We start from the raw sequence: 21,543 nt of genomic DNA, 5'->3' as shown, positions 1-21,543 counted from the left end.
TATGTTCCTACCTCGGGAAACTCTTTATTGTCAAGATCCCAGAGAAGAAGGTTCAGGTAACCCTGGTATAGCACCATTGTGGAACTGGGAAGTTGTGGGTTGTCCACTGCCCAATTTGGAGATGAACGGGCCATGCTGGAGGAGCTGGGAGAGTCAGGAGAACTTGAAGGTGGCGTAGTGAGGTCTAGAGCTGTTTTGGTTAGCCACTTTATGGTGCAATCAAGGAGATCTATGACATAGAAGGGAATATGTAAATATCTTCAAACACCAAGGCTTGAGGATATATTCTTCTTCAAAAAGAAATGATTTTGTACATCTTTTCTCTTAGAGAAATGTTCCTTCTTCCTACCCCACACTCTCACCCCCTGTCCAATAGGGAGAAGCTATCTGTTTAAAAAAACTACAAAGTACCCTATCCCTGTAAGAAATCAAACCCAAAGTCAAATCTCCCTCTCTCCTGTCCTTAAATTTTGAACATACTGGGTTGCTTGTTGAGGAGTTCCTGGAATTTAGCTCGTTCATACAGGATAGAATGTTCCTTCAGGTAGGGTCGGAGGCTCTGTATAGAATAGTTCACCATGTCCATTTTCATCAGGCCCAGAACATGGAAGATGCCCCTGCCAATGGAGGAAAAATCAAATGCTTACACTCTGAAAGGTAATCTAGTTGAGTGAGGTGGAACTCAAGCTAAGAGTCCTAAAATCACAGTATCTTAGAGTTAAAAATGGCCTTAAAAACCAGTCTTCAATTTATTTCAGTCTACATTTGTACTTCAATTTACAAATACAGACTTTGCAGCCAAGGACCCAAGGCCACAGAGTGAGTTGTTATCAGAGTTAGGAACAGATACATCTTCTAACCTTTTAGTTACCAGTCTAGAGTTCTTTCTACTGTAGGTACTCCATCTCAGAAAAATGACTAAAATTCTCTCTGTTGGTAATTGGGGTGATGGTGGTTGAATTTCTAACTCATTCAGCTTATTACTTTACCTCTGGGTCTTGGTTCTTCTATCTGTGAAACACGGATTATCCTCATTCTTGTTCCCTCACAGGGTTTGAGTTAAGATACATAAGAAATTATCTGCAAAAGTGCTGTGTGAAATCTCCCAAAGAAACAGTTACTGTACTCTAGTGTCTAGACAAGAATATTGGAGTGGGTTGCTGTTTCCTTCTCCACAGGATCATCCCAACCCAGGCATCGAACCCTCTTCTCTTGCATCTCCTACACTGGCAGGGGGATTCTTTACCACTAGTATCACCTGGGAAGCCAGTATCTTAACAGCATCATTTCTTAGAAAGTGTCCAAATGATCTGAAGATGATCAAAAGGGTTCTGAGAATCCATCCTTTGAAAATAAAAGCCAATAAACCAGAGAGGAGCAACAGAGGTATTAGTTCGTTCTTCAGTATAGAAGAGTTAGGCAAGCCAGGGGCTATAACCCAGTATCTGGCCCAGAGTTTTCTGGTACAGTGTCTAAGACAGGATACTACATCTCGTGTTCAGGAACAGTACATCTAGTTTCTCACCTCAGTAACTGCACAGGATCTGTTATGCTCTTTAATTTTCGCACTGCTTCATTTCGGACTGGTGCACACAGCAGGGTCATCAACTTAAGAATGTAGTTGGAGAGATGAGGGACATCCAGGGCCCCATGCTCTGCTTCCTGCTTGAGGAGATCTATGTCCAGAGCTTCTTCAATCTCATCTCTTAGGCTATTCTGGCGTGGTAATAGCAGTGATAGCAATATCTGCCCAGAAAAGAAAATCAGTGGAGCCAAATTATTTAGAATCCCAAACACTCTTTGATGAACAATCTCCTTAAGGCAAAGGCATGCCAGCCTATGTCTATTGAGGCTCCTGAAACTAGGTTTCCCAATTGCATATACAGAATATTATTTCTCTCTGTTTAGGAGTCAGTTATAATTTAAGGCTTCATTGGGATTAATAGTAACAGTAGTGCTGTACTATTTTCTGGGCAGAATGAGATAAAGATAGGAAGAAAAATAACTGTGACAAAAACAAATGCAAGATATAAAAAGTATAAAATACATACCATCACAAGGTAATGGGATATTTTTTTTATAAAACTTTTTAGTTTGTATTCAGGTAGCTGATTAACAATGTGATAGTTTCAGGAGAACAGCCATACATATACATGCATCCATTCTTCCCCTAACTCCCCTCACATTCAGGCAGCCACATGATATTGAGCAGAGTTCCATGTGCTATACAGTAGGTCCTTGGTTATCCATTTTAAATATAACCTTGTGGTGGTGAGATATTTTTAATAAGGGATAAGGACATTATTTGATTGTTTGACTGCAAAGGGAAAAGATGAAATAGGCAGAGAAACCTTTAAGTGTCATTCAAAATAATCTTTTCATTCTAAAGTATAAGTTTCTTATTGGTAAAGGCTCTCTTATGTATCTATGTGCTTATGAAACACAGAAAACATAATGGGAGTTAAGCGAAAATCTGTTTAATTGAATGACATACTGTGTTGTTACAGCAAGATCTCAAATTTCAAGCTTCATCTTGTACAAATAAAATGGAAGTTTCTCCATATTATCTGTTCAAGTAGTGGAACATATGTAGAAAGGAAGCTTGTGCATGCATGCATGCTAAGTCATGTCCGACTCTATGCTACCCTATGAACTGTAGCCCACCAGCCTCCTCTGTCCATGGGATTCTCCAGGCAAGAATACTGGAGTGGGTTGCCATGCCCTCTTCTAGGGCATATTCCCCAGCCAGGGATCAAATCGAGTCTCTTACTTCTCCTGCATAGGCAGGTGGACTCTTTACCACTGGCATCACTTGGGAAGCCCCAAAATAATTCCTAGTTATCAACAATTAAAAGATCTGGGGTTTAAAAAAAAGAAAAAAAAGGACTTCCCTGTGGTCCAGTATTTAAGAACTCACCTTGCAATACAGGGGACATGGGTTTGATCCCTGCTCAGAGAAACTAAGATCCCACGTGCTGCAGGGCAACTAAGCCCACAACTGCAAGCGCTGAGCCTATGCATCACAACTAGAGAGAAGCCCATGCACCACAATGAAAGATACCCCATGCCACAACTAAGATTTAATATCCAAAAATGGGAAGTTGGTTACTCACCTCCTTCACTTCTTTTAGGAGTTTAAGTGCGGAAGTGAAGTCAGCTGGAGTACTTGATAGCTGGACTTTCAGATGATCCCAAAAAGCCTTGTACATTGTCTCCATAATCCTGCCTTCTAGACTATAAGAGGGTTAAATGAGCAACTTATTCTTTACCCAGAGAGTTGATACAGGATCCTAATCTCTTAAATCCCAAACATCATTTAAGATCATGAAAGACCATTATGTTGATAGGGCAGGAGCTATGTTTAGACTTTAGCAGAGTTGAATAAACTGAGTTTAGTCTCAGATGCAAAGGCACTGGTCAATTTCTCTCAGGATTCCTCATGGTTCCAGAAAAGCTCTCCTTCTAGTAAGAAGAACCAAGAACTTGCATTTGAGGCCCTGAGTTCTAGCCTTGGTTCTTTATCTGACCTAAATGTATGTCTTGGTTTTAATACCCGTAGACTTATACCTTTGAACTAGATGATCTTTTCCCTTCAGCCTTAAAATCCAAGAAAGGATTTTCCTTCTTGATAACACTTGAAAATCTTATGTGCACCTTCAACTCATTATCTTCCCTTCTCAAACCTGTGTCTTTTCAAACAAATCATAAAGTTTACATTTTCCCCATTAAACATAAAATAGTAATGCATGCTTTTGTTGAAAATTTTACAAGCAATACAGAGGTAGATGAAAAAAGTCAAAGTTCCTTCCCCAACACACCAATCCCATTTGTGAGATGTCACCAACTGTTATTTATCTAACACATAGTAATTATTTCTCTTCATCCTTTTATTGCACTTGGTCCCCAAATTACAGAGATTTTGATTCCTAAATATGTCTGGAATCCATCTCCTCCTGCCATCATTTCCTACCTGGACTATTGCAATAGTCTAGTAAAGGTATTTCAGCCCCCAATCAAAGTCTTACTCCCACAATGCTACATATTCTTGCTAAGACCAATGATATTTCTAAGAAAAAAATCTGATCATAATGACATGATCATTTAAAGTTCTATAGAACCTCCCTATCACCAGGAAGATTTTCTTGTTGTCATTGTTGTTTAGTAGTTAAGTTGTGTCTGAGTTCTTTGTGACCCCATGAACTATAGCCCTCCAGGCCCTCCTATCCATGGGATTTCCAGGGCAAGAATATTGGAGTGGGTTGCCATTTCCTCCTCCAGGGGGTCCTCTTGACCCAGGGATTGAACCTGGGTCTCCTGGATTGGCAGGCGGATTCTTTACTGCTGAGCCACCAGAGGAACACTAAAGTTGTTTAGTTGCTAAGTCGTGTCCTTATCTTTTTTTGTGACCCCATGGACTGTAGCATGCAAGGCTCCTCTGACATCCTCTATCTCCTTGAGTTTGTTCATTGAGTCGGTGGTACTATCTAAACATCTCATCCTCTGCTGCTCCCTTCTCTTTTTGCCTTCAATCTTTCCCAGCATCAATGTCTTCTCCAATGAGTAGGCTTTTCGTATCAGGTGGCCAAAGTACTGGAGCATCAGTCCTCCCAATGAATATTCAGGGCCGATTTCCATTGGGATTGACAGATTTGATTTCCTGCCAGTCCAAGGGACTCTCAAGAGTATTCTCCAGAACCACAATTTGAAAGCATCAATTCCTTGGCACTTAGCCTTCTCTGTGTTCCACTTCTCACATCCATACATGACTACTGGAAAAACTATGATTTTGACTATATGGACCTTTGTTGGCAGAGTGATGTCTCTGCTTTTTAATATGCTGTCTAGGTTTGTCATAACTTTCTTTCCAAGGGTAAGCATCTTTTACTTTCATGGCTTCAGTCATAGTCTGCAGTGATCTTGGAACCCTAGAAAAATAATGTGTCACTGCTTCCATTTTTTCCCCTTCTATTTACCATGAAGTGATGGGACTGGATGCCATGATCTTAGTTTTTTAAATGTTCAGTTTCAAGTCAGTTTTTTCACCACCCTCTTTCACCTTCATCAAGAGGTTCTTTAGTTCCTCTTCCTTTTCTGCCTTTAGAGTGGTATCATCTGTATATCTGAAGTTGTTGATATTTCTCCCAACAATCTTGATTCCAGGTTATGACTCATCCAGCACAGCATATCTCATGATGTGCTCTCCATATAAGTTAAATAAACAAGGTGAAAATATGCAGCCTTGACATACTCCTTTCCCAATTTGGAACTAGTCAGTTGTTTCGTGTTCAGTTCTAACTTTGACTCACAAAGGTCCAGTTCTAACCTTCTGATCATGTGAAATGAGTGCAGGTTTGTTAGTTGGAACATTCTTTGTCATTGTCCTTCTTTGGGACTGGAATGAAAACTGACTTTTCCAGACCTGTAGCCACTGCTGAGTTTTCCAAATTTGCTGGCATATTGAGTGCAGCACTTTAACAGTGTCATATTTTAGGATTAGAAATAGCTCAGCTGGAATTCCATCACCTCCACTAGCTTTGTTCATACTAATGCTTCCTAAGGCCCACTTGACTTCACACTCCAGGATATCTGGATCTAAGTGAGTGACCATATCATTGTGGTTTTCCAGGTAAATAAGACTTTTTTTTTGCATAGTTTTTCTGTGCATTCTTGCCACCTCTTCTTAATGTCTTTTGCTTCTGTTAGATCACTATTGTTTCTGTCCTTTACTGTGCCCATCCTTACATGAAATGTTCCCTTGATACCTTCAATTTTCTTTTTTTCCCCCATTTATTTTTATTAGTTGGAGGCTAATTACAATAAAAAAAAAACCCTTCAATTTTCTTGAAGAGATCTCTAGTCTTTCCCATTCTATTGTTTGCCTCTATTTCTTTGCATTATTCACTTAAGAAGACCTTCTTGTCTCTTCTTGGCTATTCCCTGGAACTCTGCATTCAGTTGGGTATATCTTTCCCTTTCTCCCTTGGCTTTCTCTTCTTTCTTCAGCATTTGTAAAGTCTCCCCAGACAACCATATTGCCATCTTTCATTTTTTTCTTTGGGGTGGTTTTGGTCCCTGTCTCCTATACAATTTTATGAACCCTAGACCGCCTGAAAAGCACCTATTCACATATAAAAATTCAACTCAACATTACCTCATCAGGAAGGTTTCCCAGACCCTCCTTGGCAGCTAAGCAGGAATAAGGAACTCCATATACTAGATGTGAGAGAACTTATCACTGCACAGGAACTATATACTATTTGACTATCTCACCTATAGAAGCTTTTTAATGGCAAAGCCAGCTATATGTCCCCAACATTTAGCATTCAGCCTTCCACCTAGTACATACTCAATAAATGTTTGTAGAATAAATATCTGACAATGAGATTTCTCTTAGGAATCCATAACTCTAATTAGTATCATTTTATAAGTCCAAAGATAAAAGCAGTCATTGATTACCTATAGATAATAGATAACCCTCAATTGTATTTCACTATCTTTCCTGGTATACTTCTTGCATTACTACACTAGAATAACACTGTTAATAACAAAACAATGAAGATCGAGTTTCAAACATTGAGTTGGCCAAAAAGTTCCTTCAGTTTTTTAAGTAAAAATACAGACACATTTCTCATTTTCAACAACTTTATTGAACAACTTATTCACCATTTTGTTCCACTACCTTCTGCCATTTTTCAGAAAATTTTATAATTTAATCTTCCCCAAACTTTTAATCTTTTTGAGCAAAGGACTAACCCAGGTTCCTTTTAAGTCTTCTGGAGAATTGAAACTTTTTCCATTCAAAGAATTTCGTAAAGACTGAAATAAGTGGACATCTGAAGGTGCAATGTCTGGTGAATATGCAGATGCATCAGAACTTCCTAGTCAAACTGTAACAGTTCTTGCCTGGTCATCAAAGAAACATGCAGTCTTGCACTATTCAGATGGAAGATGATGTGTTTTCTGTTGACTAATTTTGGATGCTTTTTGTTAAGTGTTGCTTTCAATTGGTCTAATTGGGAGCAGTACTTGTGATTAACTGTTTGGTTTTCTAGAAGGAGCTCATAATAGAGGACTCCTTTCCAATCCCACCATATACACAACATCACCTTCTTTGGATGAAGACCAGCCTTTGGTGTGGTTGGTGGTAGTTCATTCCGATTGCCCCATGATCTCTTGTAATCCACATTATTGTATAGTATCCACTTTTCATCATCTGTCACAATTTGTTTTAAAAATGGAACTTTTTTACCTTTCTTGAAAAAAGAAAGCATAATATGCCAAAATGCTGCTTTTTTCTTCCATCTTCAATATTAAAATTGCTACACAAAAATTCAGCAATTTTGATAAGTTTTTTTTAATGCATGCTGATATGACAGCTGTCACAATACAACCTAATAAAATTGTTTGAAGTGAAATTAAAGTCAACTAAATGCTACTAGAGCCACCTTACAGGAAAAACTGAACAGTTTGGCCAATTCAAGAGTATTATTCCCTCTGCTTCATTTCCCTACCCCTCATTACCACCACAATCCCTCAGCCACTTTAGCAGATCTTCACTCTCCTTCTTTCACTTTCTCTGCACCCCTGCCAGCAGAAAAATAAATCCAACTAAGACTCCAGGGACAGTGAAGGCAGTGTTGGCAAACTAAGGGAAAAAACTAAGAAGTGTAAAGATCAAGAGACACTGACAGAGCAAGGTGCTTAAGTGATAGAATACCTGAAGTGGCAAAATAGAAGCCACTTTTAAAGCTGGGAAATTAGAAAGTTATATGCAATATTGGGTAAAACAAGGAAATTTACTCATTTAACTATTAACAAACTACTGCTGCTGCTGCTGCTAAGTCGCTTCAGTCGTGTCCAACTCTGTGTGACCCCACAGACGGCAGCCCACCAGGCTCCCCCATCCCTGGGATTCTCCAGGCAAGAACACTGGAGTGGGTTGCCATTTCCTTCTCCAATGCATGAAAGTGAAAAGAAAGTGAAGTTGCTCAGTCGTGTCTGACTCTTAGCGACCCCATGGACTGCAGCCTACAAGGCTCCTCCATCCATGGGATTTGCCAGGCAAGAGTACTGGAGTGGGTTGCCATTGTCTTCTCCAAACAAACTACTAGAAGTATTCAAATCATACTTCCTGAATGATTCATGTATGTAGTGCAATATCAATACAATTAATAAGAACCAGAATAAACTGTGATTTTAGAGGGGCATTGTTTATTAATGGGTTTTGATCTTGGTTCACAGAATTTTTGTTAAGCTGATTATGAAGCAGAAATGTTCCCTGAAATCTCTTATCCCATGAAGAGTTGGCAATATCACTATTAGAAAAGAAATAATTTCATTTGTACTTGATCAACCTATAGACAGTTAAGAGATTAACTACTAGTAGCTACTTCCTCCAAAGCTGTCTAAGAAGATGTGGAATTCACTGTGTTTCACTGTTAAATGAGATACCAAAATGAAAGTTCTGACAATAATTTCATTAATTTATTCCCTGCTTAGATAATTTTTTTCTGCTTTCAATCTGTAAAACTAACAATTACACAGATTATTCCTCTGTTTTATTTGTTGGTGTCATTTAAGACATACTAAAACATTAACTGTATTAATAAAAATGCTTCAAACCTGATCCAAAGTCATTTGTGCTGTGTACATATGCCAGGAGGAATAAAAAGGAAAAAATAGAGTTGATACCTGTTGGGAGGTAATACACTGTCTTCCATGTGAAAATCTTGATTTACCACGATTTCATGAGCAATGCTAAGCTTAGAAATTTCATTAACTGTCTCTATCAGATCCGTGACAGAAAGTACTTCAGGTCGGCTTGCTGGAAAAAGGCATAGAGATCAGTAAAGAGGGAACCCACACAAATAGAATTTCTTTTCATTAGAGATACACTCAGCCAAATAACTTCCTCAAATTTAGATTTATCAAACAGATCTTAAACAGATTCACTCGATCATTATAGTATTTGAGGTTTTCTGAACTCTGCCGTTCAACAGCTCTAGAAACTTGCAGAGAAGTCAGATATGAGGAGAAGTTACGTTATGAAAAACAAAAAGTGAAACTTATTTCAAAAACTTTTGCCTAAACTGTCAAAACAATAAGCGAAATATAGCAAAGAAACAATGAATAAGTTGTAGTTTATAAAGTAAACCTTTAGCTAGAATTTACTTTTTATACTTACTGTTTTATCTACAGATTAAAAAAATACATTTTTATCTACCATCAGATGCAGAGAATCAACTGCATAATGAACTCAGAAAATGGTTCCTAAATCCTTTTTCTACCTCTGATGAGAGAGGAAGAGACATAAAATGATAGTCTCCTTACAGATAACACCATAAGTATTCATATATGGCTCTAAAGCTGAACCATTCTCAAAGCATTGTTCCAAAATCTTGGGATTCCACAGACCAATAAAATTCATACACAAAAAATGAGTGACAGTAATATGCCAATTTTAATTTTTCCACATATGGGTATTGTGACAAAAAAACCCACCTTAACATAATCCAAGTAATTATTTTGTAAAAAATAAAAAATAAATTTCAACATCTCAAAAGGCAAAAAGAAAATAGTCAGAATTCAGCAATCTTTAAATTGCATCAATTTAACTTTATTTTTAAAACCTATGATACTTCTGCTTTATTTCCTTCAAGATTGGTAAGAACTTTATTACACACTCCCATAGGAATTAAGGAATGACTTTCTGAGTTAATTATACAGTTGGCTCTCTGCACCTGAAGTTTCAACCCATGGCAGATAAAAAATATATACTTTTTTAAATTTCAGAAAATTCCAAATGGCAAAACTTGAATTTGCTCCATGCTGGTAACTATTTACATATAATTTATATTGATGGTATTATAAGTAATCTAGAGATGATTTATATTATACAGGAAGATATAAGTAGGTTATATGCAAATACTATACCATTTTACATAAGGGACTTGAGCACTATGGATTTTGGTATCCTAAGGGGCGAGGGTGATGAAGAGTCCTGGAACCAATCTCTTGTGGACACAGAGGGATTGTTGTACAGACTACTTAGTTACAGAGAGATAATAGTAAGCACACACAGTAGTTACAATTATTACTTGGTATATAAAATAAAACTATTTTCTCTCTCACTCTCAACACTGTTCCATAATTTGTTCAAAAAGAACTCCTTATAACCAAAAATATAAAACTCACCTAAGAACCCTAAAACTTCACCAAGGAGATGATCTACTTATGCAAATTTACTTCTCATTTAAAAATTTTTCAACAGAAGTTAGTATCATCAATCAATATCTACTTTCCACTCTAACTAAAAAGCTACATATTTTGAAATATATCATTTATTCAATTCATTAAGTCATTTATTTGAGAGACACTATGAATTAATAATTGTTCCACTCTGTTTACTAGCAGTGACCCTAAATGGCCACTAGAAAAACATACATGACTCAACTTAACAATATTGTGGCTCCCAACTATTTTTCTCATTTCTGTCTTCAAGAGGTTAGAGCAAGTCACTACATTTGGACAGATTTATGTTTGGTTGAATTCACTGGCAATTTTCATAAGAGAATTGCAATTTGAGTTCCTATGAGATTGGACTAGTCAAACAAAAATCTCAAATAAATGCCAACCACAAGGTGTAGAAAAGACCTCATGATTCTATGCATCTGTTATTATAGATCTAAAACACTACCCTAGAGCAGTGATAATTCTTATGTCAGCAAACTGCTTTGGGAGTGGACAGAACACAATTCCAGCACTAGGTAATTAAGATTCTCTCAAATCCATTCTAGATTTATCATTTACAATCTATAAAATCAAAATATAAGAATGCCACCAATTTCCCATGTTTTGAACTAACTCAGACACACTCAAGTCTTGTCAAACACAAGTCATTATGTTTTGTTGGCCTCTTTCTCTAAAGTTAAAATATCTTTTAATTTTACTTGACAATCAGGGACCTAGGTCCAATATGTAAAGATTAGAGGGGGAAAAGGACAAGAAAAAGAATAATATGAAAGAGGAGTTAGCAGAAGGATGAGGAGTGAAAAACATAAAGTTGTGAGAGCCTTCTATGCTCCTTAAAGGCACTTAAACCACACGCTATCTATTCCTTTAACCTAGCTGCTATCGAGCACTACCCAAGGAAATGATGACAGAATTCCAGACCTACCAGCAGAGTGGTCATCTAAACAGCTCTGGTTTTCTTGGGTTTGCTCTGGTGTTTCAGGCTTATGGGTTCCATTCTCTGCTTCATTGGAATCATTCTGGAGCACAGTTTTTTCCATCTTGGGCATCTTGATGGTATCTGGAATTAGGACAAAAAGAAGAGGCAAGCTGTTAGTGGTGGAAGATTTGGCTCTGATACAGGGAGGCGGACAAGAGGGCTCTTCAGTTGCCAGTCTGTGCTTTGAATCTGTGGCTTCAAGTTGTGGTTGGGGACAAGGGTTTCAAGGGTCTCTTTTGGAATAGCTATGTTTCTCAAATAGCCTTGAGGGAAGGAGAACAGTGAGTCTAGTAGAGTCGCTTTTCCTGAAATTCAAGAAAGTTAGCATTGGGTAAGAAGGAGAGAAAATCAAGGCCCAGAGATGGACAATAACTTCCTCAAGAGACTTCCTCAAACTCAGTTGTCTTTACTTAGTCTGAGAATAACCCCCTCCCTCCTTAACTTCTGCCCCAGACCTGCCTTTGGTTATGCAGAGGCCTGGCAGCTGGACTCAGGCAGCAAGACACCCCCACAGCCCTTGGGACCCTGGCCCCTCACCTCAGCCCAGCCCTCCACCAGCTGCCCCTCCGTTGTGTGTGTTAGTGAGGCCCCTCTGCCTCTCCAGTGCGGTCCTGGGGCATACCATGTAGGACAGGACAGGAGGGGAGATCAGCAGGAAGGGGCTGGACACAACTGTAGAGATGATGAAACCAACCCAGCATACACCCCTGCCAATGACTCTAGGTAGAACAGTCCGAAACGTGAAAACAAAGGGTGTCCGGGTAACGTAAAGGGTCTTGTGACCAGGGTACCATGGGAACCTAGAGAGCAGGCAAGGCAAGTGGGGATGCAACATTTGGTGATAGAACAGGTATGCAGCTGAGATTCTCCAGGAAGAGAGTTTTTAATTAACCTTCTCAAGTCCTGTGCCTCCCCTCCAGGCAAAATCTGTCCAAAGCTAGTATCCTCTCTGCCTGGCGGGGGAAGGAGGGGGGGAAAGCATTTAAATAACAATTTAGAAAGGAAAAGGAGCATTATTTTTTGTTTCACCTCAAGCTCCTGTAACCTTTGAAATGAAAAACCAACAGGGTTACAGAAATCCAGAATTATGTTCTCAGGGTTTTTTGTCCCCTTTTTTTAAAGTCAATCCTCCTCGCAATGCAGAGACAAATAGGCTGTTAAACTTCCATTTTACCAATATAGAAACCAAGCATCATTTTAAAGGGCTGGTTATAAAAACTTTGTGGTGAAGGGGCCAGATCATAAGTCTCAGAGGGAGCCTAGGTTTTGGTTTGGTTCTTCCGGCTATTTTCCTGGCTTCTTCGTTACAATCCAATTGTGAGCCTTGGAGATCACCTAGAATGTAGATGCTAGAACAGATGTGGGTGCTAGAATGTGGGTGCTCGAATAAATGACTCTAAGGGCACTTAGGTTGCTCATTCATTAGTCCTAGCTTACTTTTTCACTCTACTGGCCAGTTAGTTACAGTGATTTGAGGATCCCTGGATTGACTCATTTCCAAATTTTGGGAAATTTTTTTTTCCCATAGATGTCTCTACCCTGCATTAAGGACTTCTCTGGTGGCTCAGTCAGTAAAGAATCCACTTGTAATGAAGGAGACTTGGGTTCGATCCCTGAGTAGGTAAGATCCCTTAGAAAAGGAAATGGCTACCCATTCCAGTATTCTTGCCTGGGGAATTCCATGGACAGAGGAGCCTGGTGGGCTACAGTCCATGGGGTGGCAAAGAGTCAGATACAACTTAGTGACTAAACCACCGCCACCACTCTGCACTGTTTTATCCTGCTCTTTTATCCTGATGACTGTTTTTTTACCCACTAACTTTACTTCATAAAACAAAACTATAATTCGACCAAATTCTCATCCCTTGCCTTGTTAGGGTCAATAATGAAGTGTGGATATCTTGCACAACAGTTATAGAGGAGAGGTCCAAGAACTTTCCAGTCTCAGGAAACTCCAACTACCCTCTGGGTCCAAAAGGATGTGAAGGGTCTGACCAGTAAAGTTTCTGATTAGTTGGAGAGTGTATAATATTAATAAATGCTAAATCTGAATGTCTTCCTCATCTTCTCTTGATATTTGCCTCAATAATATCAACTTTGAAACAAAATGCTGTCACACTTTTTGTCACACAAAACACTTAGAAGAAATGGTTACTTACATTTTTCTCAATTTGAACATCAAATTTTACATTCATAAAGCATGAATCAACCAGAAATTGATTTATCTTTTTAAAAATAAGATTTCTGCTTGGCTTCTAACAGAAATTATCCAGAATGACACAGATTTTTTTCCCTCACTAAATTGCAGTATTTAAAAGATTCTTCTCAGGGATGCTTCAAATTCTGTTAGTACTAAATTTGTTTAAGTTAAACTGTGATTTTTAAAATAGAGTATATTTTATAGAGCACTTTTAGGTTCACAGCAAAATTGAGCAGAAGTTACAGTAATTTCTCATATGCCCTCAGGCCCTATTCATATCTAGCTTCTCCCATTATCAACATCCCGCATGACAGTGGTACATTTGTTACAATTGATGAGATACATCATTATCAGCCAGAATCCATAGTTTACATTAGGATTCACTCTTGATGTTGTATATTCCATGATTTTGTACAAGGTGGGATATAGTCCATGGGGTCACAAGAGTCAGACGCGACTTAGTGACTAAACAACAATAACAATATCAACATGTACCCACTAATATAACATCATACAAAGTAGTTTCACCCTAAAAATCCTCTGTGTTCCACAGGATCCCTCCCTTCCACCCTGGCAGCCATTGATCTTTTATTGTCTCCATAGTTTTTGTGCTCGCTTTGGCAGCACATATACTAAAATTGGAACGATACAGAGAAGATTAGCATGGCCCCTGCGCAAGGATGACACGCAAATTCGTGAAGCGTTCCATATTTTAAAAAAAAAAAAATATTGTCTCCATAGTTTTGCCTTTTCCAGAGTGTCATATAGTTGGAATTACCTAGCAATTAGTCTTGTCAGACTGACTTCTTTTACTTAGTAATATGGATTTAAGTTCCATCCATTTCTTTCCATGGCTTGATAGCTCATTAGTTTTTAGCTGTGAATAATATTCCATTGTCTAGATACACCAAAGTGTATTTATCCTTTCACCAACTGAATGCCATCATGGTTGTTTCCAAGTTATGGCAATTATGAATAAATCTGCTATAAACATTCATGTTCAGAGTTTTGTGTGTAATATTCTTTTCAATTTCTTCGGGTAAATACCAAGGCATATGTTTACTGGATGATATGGCATAAGTAGGTTTAGTTAGAAGAAACTGTCTTCCAAGGTTGTTGTTCGGTCACGTCTGACTCTTTGTTACCCCACTGGGATATATAGAAAGGCAGTTGATTCATATGTATTTATATCCTGCAGTCTTACTATAATCACTTGTTTAGGAGTTTGTTGATTCTTTCAGATTTTGTACATATATTATCATGTATGAACCAAAGATAGTTTTATGTCTTTTTCCCAATCTGTATGCCTACTATTTTTTCCTTGTCTTGTGCATTATCTAAAGCTTCCAGTACAATGATGAGAGTGTGCATCCTGTCTTGTTCCTTATATTATAGGAATAGCTTTCAGCTTTACACCATTGAGTATGATGTTGGCTCTGGGCTTGTTAAATATGGTCTTTATTATGTTGAGTTACATTTGTTCTATACCTAATTTGTTGAGAGTTTTTATTTTGAAAAAGATTTGAATTTTTTAATATTTTTATGCATCTATTGAGATGATCATGTGATTTTTATCCTTCATTTTGTTAATGTGGTGTATCATGTATTTATTTTTGTGTGTTGACCCATACTTGACTCTGTGTCCAAGCAGGGCTGTAAGACAGGCTGTAACATGGGCTCCATTGCTGGCTGGGTTCTCTGGCCATGCTTTCTGGTCAGGTAGGACTAGAGGTTATACTCAGCAGTTGGGTAGGGCTGTGAATTTGTTTCTCTGCCCATAAAAAGGGTTCCACAGCCCATGTGGTTCATTGGCTGAGGACCCAAGTCAGGCAGAAATGCCAACTAAAGTACCTTGCTAGATGTGGCCACCAGCTTAGCTCCTCAGATGGGCAGAGTTACTGGCCAGGATGTCTGTTCTGTCACCATTGTTAGCAGGATTGCAGTCTGCCTAGATCTGAGTGCTAATCTTTGAAAGCCCTGCTCCCCTTTTCCATCTCTATCTGTCCCCCAATGGTCAAGCCCTGCAGATTTTCCCAGTGATCCCTGTGAGGTGCAACCCCTGTGAGCTTCCTGGGAAATTTCGTACAACACTGAGAAGCTGGACATCCACCTTTTGTTATTTTTCACAGTGGAGAATTTGTAAGTCCAAGAGGTCCCTCTTGGTGCAGCACTTTATCAGCTTGAGAGAGAGGCGATGTGATCACAGTGTAGTTGCTCCTCTCGCCTTTCTAATATGCAGTGCTTCTCAGTCTCTGTGGTCCAAGGGAGATTTCAACCTCATCCCTCATTCCTGTCTTCTGGAATTTTCACAGTGCTGTCTTGGCTATGGATGATTGCTAGTGGGTCTTCTTGTGAGTGGGAAGGAAGTCAGGAATGATGTATATTGCAATCTGGATGACACCATTCCTCCAATTTTCTAATTAATAAATTGATTTAGGCCCTAAATCTCAATGCTTATAGTGAACTTACTGGGAAAACATTATCACACTTCGGTAGGCAAGTAAATCTAGTAACTAGAAGAGTACCCCATATTATATATTTAAGAAAGGCAGGGTAAAACTACTCCATTTTGGCAATCATTTTTCTCATATTTGTGTGAGTATTCACTTAGAAGCTCCAGGTTTTTCATCTCCTGCCACACACCTCTCATCTGCTCCCACTCAATTTAGTACTTACACTGCCCAGGGTAGAATCAGTACATTAAAGAAAAGAATGGTTATCAGATGCAGCTGAACAATGGGAATTATTGTCCAACACCAGCTTATCTGACAATGCTCATGCTTTTCTTTAAGCCCTTTGAAATGGGCCTAATCTTGTGATTAATGCACAAATGCAGAGTTTGCTCAATTTATCATGGATTTACAGTATCTTTCTCAAATTTGCCAGTGGCAGTACTAGAAGGAGAGTAATGTGTTGTGTGAAGGGATTAGGATCCAAAGAGATCTGATGAGCAAATTTGAGCATATTGGCAACCAGGGTTGTTCCCCATGCATGCAACTTGGGTCCAAAGGATCTGAGAAATGTCATTAGGAGAAGACTTAGAGGTACAGTAGCAGGCACACAATATCTATCTTCAACTACTGAAGCAGAGATTACCTACTGTGTGAGACTCCAGCATATTTTCTTAGGTCTATTTGATTGAAGCTACAGGGAGGCAGGTTTGGGCACAGTATAAGCAGCAGGTCACCAAAAGGGACTGAACAACTCTATAGGATAACTATTTCAAGCAAGAGGTTAGGTCTTGGTGGCCAACATGGTTTCTTCCAAGTCTCAAATCCTCCAGCAACACTAAGACCTATGATTGCATCATGTCATATCTACTGTTTTGCTTGTGGAAATTTATGCTCTAGCAAAGAAAACAGCTTCCAGTTCCCTTGGAGGATAGTCCATTAGAAAGGACTGGTAAGCCAATACAGTATATTAATGCATATATATGGAATTTAGAAAGATGGTAATGATGACCCTATATGCAAGACAGCAAAAGAGACACAGAGACAAATAACAGACTTTTGAACTCTGTGGAGAAGGCAAGGGTAGGATGATTTGAAAGAATAGCATTGAAACATGTATATTACCATATGTGAAATAGATCGCCAGTCCAGGTTCAATGCATGAGACACGGCACTCAGGGCCAGTGCACTGGGACGACCCTGAGGGATGGGATGGGGAGGGAAGTGGGAGGGGGTTCAGGATGGGGGACACGTGTACACCCGTGGCTGATTTGTGTCGATATATGGCAAAAGTCACTACGATATTGCAAAGTAATTAGCCCCCCAATTAAAACAAATTAATTAATTAAAAAAGAAAGGAGTGGTAAGATAACATGATGTTTCAAATAGGTCTGAACGTCTTGTAGGAAAAGATACATACAGATGTACTTCATTTTATTGTGCTTCACTTTATCGTGCTGGGTTTTTCCATGTTATTTTTTATTTCTGTGAATTGAAGGTTTGTGGCAACCTTGTATAAGACAGTATGTTACCTCCATGTTTTTCCAACAGCATTTGCTCACTTTGTATCTCTGTGTTGCACCTTGGTAATTGGTTCACTTCATTTCTCTGCACCACATTACAGTAATTCTTGCAATATTTCAAACTCTCCACCAGAAAAAAGATTATGACTCACTGAAGGCTCAGATGGTAACTAGCATTTTTTAGCAATAAAGTGTTTTTTTTTTACTTAAGGTATATACATTGCTTTTTAGACATAATGCTATTGCACACTTAATAGACTACAGTATAATTGTCCTTTGAAACATGCAGGAATTAGGGACAGTAACTCCTGCACAGTAAAAAATCCATGTATAACTTTTGACTCCCCCAAAACTTAACTACTAATAGCCTACTGTGGACTGGAAGCCTTGCTGATAACAGTTGATTAAAACATATATTCTACATTATATTTACAAATATTTTAATGCACTCAAGACATCATGAATTAATTTTTTTTTATATTTCTAGGTTATATGGTTTGTGAGTTTCTCAAATTATGGCAAATCTTAAAACATTTTTCCCACATGTTTATTGAAAAAAATTTGTGTGTAAGTGGACTCACAATTCAAACTCATATTGTTCAAGGGTTGATTGTATATAGTGTAAACATAACTTAAACATTAACATAACATATGCACTGGGAAACCAAAAACTTTGTGTGATTCATTCTATTGCAATATTTGCTTTATTGCAGTGGTCTGGAACCAAACTAACAATATCCCTAAGTTATGCCTGTAGTATACCAGAGTACGGGTGATTATGCACCCAAATGCTAATGCTTCTAATTGGTGGGAATTATAAGTGACTGGTTTTATAAACTGAAAGTGATAAAATACTGCATATGGGCAGGGATTGGGTCACTCCCATTTATATGTACTCCTTGTTCTCACCATGAACATCAAAAATGATTGGTTCATAAGACAGTGGATTCTGTTCAAGACAAGAAATAGACCAGAGGTTCAGTGCTGCAGCTCATCAAAAGATATTAGATTTCTGAGCTGATGTTCAACAGATGTGATGTGTTTAGCAAAATGGGTGTTAATGTCTCTTGCCCCCTTCTCTATCCAACCCCAGTCTTGGGTATTTCCTCTCATTAAACTGAAAAACACTCTCAGAAAACAAGAGAATTCAGTTTATTTTTTAAATTTATTTATTTTAATTGGAGGCTAATTACAATATTGTAGTGGTTTTGCCATACATTGACATGAATCAACCATGGGTGTACATGTGTTCCCCATCCTGAACCCCCCTCCCACCTCCCTCCCCATCCCATCCCTCTGAGTCATCCCAGTGCACCAGCCCCCAGCACTTGTCTCATGCATCCAACCTGGACTGGCGATCTGTTTCACATATGATAATATACATGTTTCAATTCTATTCTCTCAAATCATCCCACCCTCACCTTCTCTCACAGAGTCCAAAAGACTGTTCTATACATCTGTGTCTCTTTTGCTGTCTCACATATAAAGCTATCATTACCGTCTTTCTAAATTCCATATATATATATGTATATATATATATATATATATATATAGTATACTGACTTACTTCACTCTGTATAACAGGCTCCAGTTTCATCCACCTCATTAGAACTGATTCAAATGTATTCTTTTTAATGGCTGAGTAATATTAAATCCCAATCCTTATTTACCAGGTTTTCATTTCCTCATCTTCGAGATAAGAATACTAGTCCACATGACCTCCTCTTCCAAGGTTCTCAAATTCTGTGACTCCAACTATGGAAAAAAGCAAGTCATGACCACCTTACCTGGACAAAGAAGAGCCTTTTCCATGTGACTATTCTGCTAAAGTGGACTTCCTTCATCCTTCAATCATTTTGTTTGCTTGAAGGGTACCCTTTTGTACTTTCAGTCCTTAGAAGACCACCAAGAATGTACCACCGCAGGAGTTTCAACATAATGATTATATATATTATTTTATTGCTAAGTAAGAAGTGAAATAAACTGTGAGAAGCTGCATATGCTTGCCAATTTATGAAGATTACGGAACAATGAAGACATTCAGTATAAAAAGTTGCTTATCCCTTAGGGAGGCAAGGACTACATGCACAAAGATCATCAATGGTGAGATTATTCCATCAGCCAGCTGATGGAAATGGAAAGTTTAAAAATGAAAGTAAAGGAACATTAGGATTCCCTGCTAACTCAGATGGTAAAGAAACCACCTGCAATGCGGGAGACCTGGGTTTGATCCCTGGGTTGAGGAGATCCCCTGGAGGAGGGCATGGCAACCCACTCCAGTATTCTTGCCTGGAGAACCCCCATGGACAGAGAAGCCTGGTGGGCAAAGAGTCAGACACGACTGAGCAACTAAGCACAGCACAGCGAGGGAACATTAGCTACTCCTGACCTCTTAACCAGGGATTATGGATGAGAAGACATCAGAAGATAGCTAAAATCTCTACAAACACGTAGGTTTACAAAAAATAAGTTTAAAACCAAGACATTCAGGCAATGTTGAAATTTATGTTTGGGAGGAGATCCTCATCTTATGATGCTTGAATATACTCTTTCTCTTGCTGGATAGCTGGGAAAAAGACAAACACAAACAATCATTAAAAGAGTATGTTCCTAAGATGAAGTTCAGTTTCTTCCAAGAGAGCTCTTTGCCACTCTTTGCCAAGTCACTGAAGGCTACCATATCTGCTTTAAATTTAGGATGCTAAGGCACTAACTGCAAATCCTCAGTTGGGTGTGTGTGTCTGTTAACCACCTGAACATCAGAAGCTACATTAGCTGTGTCTTTTTATCCATTTCAGAGTTTGATTTATGCTGTTGCCATTTTTTTTTCATAGAATGCTGAGACTGAGAAGCAAGTGAAGTATTTTCCTCAGATTTATCTATCACTATATAGTTAGGAAATTATACCCTTTCAGACAATTTTGATTAATTTAGAAACTATCAAATAACAGCAACATGACAAAAAGTGTCCCCCAGTTTTGTGAATATGCTTGGAGTTTCTCCATCAGGCTGTAAATCTCAAAGGCAAAACTGATCCCTCGAGTGTAGGAGCCCTGAGCGAACCGAATATCTAAACTTGTTCCCTGCCTCATTGTCAGGTACAGAAAGCCAAAACTGCAGAACTTATATAGTTCTTCAGAAATGAGATCATGGAACTAAGTTGTTAGATGCAGAAAATTCCAAATAACCATGTGAGTGCCAAAACTAAGATTTTTTGAGTGCTAAGTATAATATTCCAAAATTGATTGCAGTGTGGTTTTTAGTGATTTTCCAACAAGAAAATAGCTTTTTATTCCCCCATTACTTCTTGAGTTTATCATGTAAAAACCATTTATAAAAGCCAGGTACTTAGACAACTATTTGATATTTCTATTTGCTGCATTAAATTCAGTGGCTACTTAATTATTGCTTACTCTGTGGCAAAATTTATTAGGAGAGTTTATTTACTGAACCCGTGAATGCTCACCAATCCTTTTCTTCACTAGAGCCACCCCCCCCCCCCACATTGCCCCATGAGTTACTTTCCTTTGAGGGGAGAGTATTTTTTCCCTTCAGTATTAGTTTTCTTCAGTTTTGACTTGTCAAACTTCTCCACTTCAGACAAGTCTGGTTTATCACTCATCTTGGCTTAAAGAAAGATTGTAAAAAACTTTTTTAAAAACTTATCTGGCAAAACTATTATCATACAAATAGATCACAACCCCAAATTCTCAAGTTTAGTATCTATATGGATTTTACCTTCTGATTTTCAACAAAAAAACAGCACACATCTTAGGGAAGTCATGTTTTTATCAAAATGCTTTTGAATTGCACATCACTACCCTATTTCCAATAGTCAGTAAAAACCACTGAATCAGGATGCACTAGAAATCAAAATGTTCTAAAAGCCAGAGTTGATATGTCTGAGTCTTTTTTAAAAATCACAAGCAAGGTCAGTTGGAGGTAGTGATAAAAGTACAAGAGCAAATAGAGATAGAAGAAAAAAATGACTGAGCTTAACCAGCTAACGAATTTGTAACAGGAGATAGCACTATGTGAACACCTTCACTTTCTACTGAGGTTAGGGAGCAGTACACAATAAAGGGTGGCGGAAGTTGTACTGCTTTTTTTTTTTAAGAGACATTACTTTGCCAACAAAGG

General features: G+C 38.4%; 2 protein-coding genes and 1 non-coding gene across 7 annotated transcripts in view; 1 reads left to right on the top strand and 2 right to left on the bottom strand.

Moving 5' to 3' along the window:
- Positions 1-21,543, bottom strand: part of LOC136153318 (T-complex protein 11-like X-linked protein 2) — a 37,008-nt gene that overhangs the window by 5,198 nt on the left and 10,267 nt on the right. For 3 of the 5 annotated variants that reach the window (XM_065915003.1, XM_065915004.1, XM_065914999.1), the window contains exons 1-7: positions 11,768-11,839; positions 11,177-11,311; positions 8,692-8,824; positions 3,114-3,234; positions 1,526-1,746; positions 481-617; positions 12-229 (exon numbers count right to left, since the gene is read on the bottom strand). In XM_065915003.1, coding sequence (XP_065771075.1) covers positions 12-229; positions 481-617; positions 1,526-1,746; positions 3,114-3,234; positions 8,692-8,824; positions 11,177-11,300 — 954 coding nt within the window. In that variant the 5' untranslated portion in view covers positions 11,301-11,311; positions 11,768-11,839. Of the gene's footprint in view, positions 1-11; positions 230-480; positions 618-1,525; positions 1,747-3,113; positions 3,235-8,691; positions 8,825-11,176; positions 11,312-11,767; positions 11,840-21,543 lie in introns of those variants that run through there. The other 2 variants (XM_065915000.1, XM_065915002.1) reach the window with 1 other exon arrangement.
- On the top strand, positions 14,039-14,145 carry LOC136154831 (U6 spliceosomal RNA). Its single transcript, XR_010660540.1, has one exon. It is a non-coding gene; the product is annotated as a U6 spliceosomal RNA (small nuclear RNA).
- Positions 19,932-21,037, bottom strand: TMSB15A (thymosin beta 15A). The gene is given in 3 exon segments (XM_065916498.1): positions 19,932-19,969; positions 20,925-20,952; positions 20,954-21,037. Coding segments are annotated over 3 exon segments (138 nt in total). The 5' UTR covers positions 21,026-21,037.

Source organism: Muntiacus reevesi, chromosome X (genome assembly GCF_963930625.1).
Source record: "Muntiacus reevesi chromosome X, mMunRee1.1, whole genome shotgun sequence".
NCBI lineage: Eukaryota > Metazoa > Chordata > Mammalia > Artiodactyla > Cervidae > Muntiacus > Muntiacus reevesi.
The sequence above is the reverse complement of the archived record's forward strand: the minus strand, read 5'-3'. Positions and strand labels throughout refer to the sequence as shown.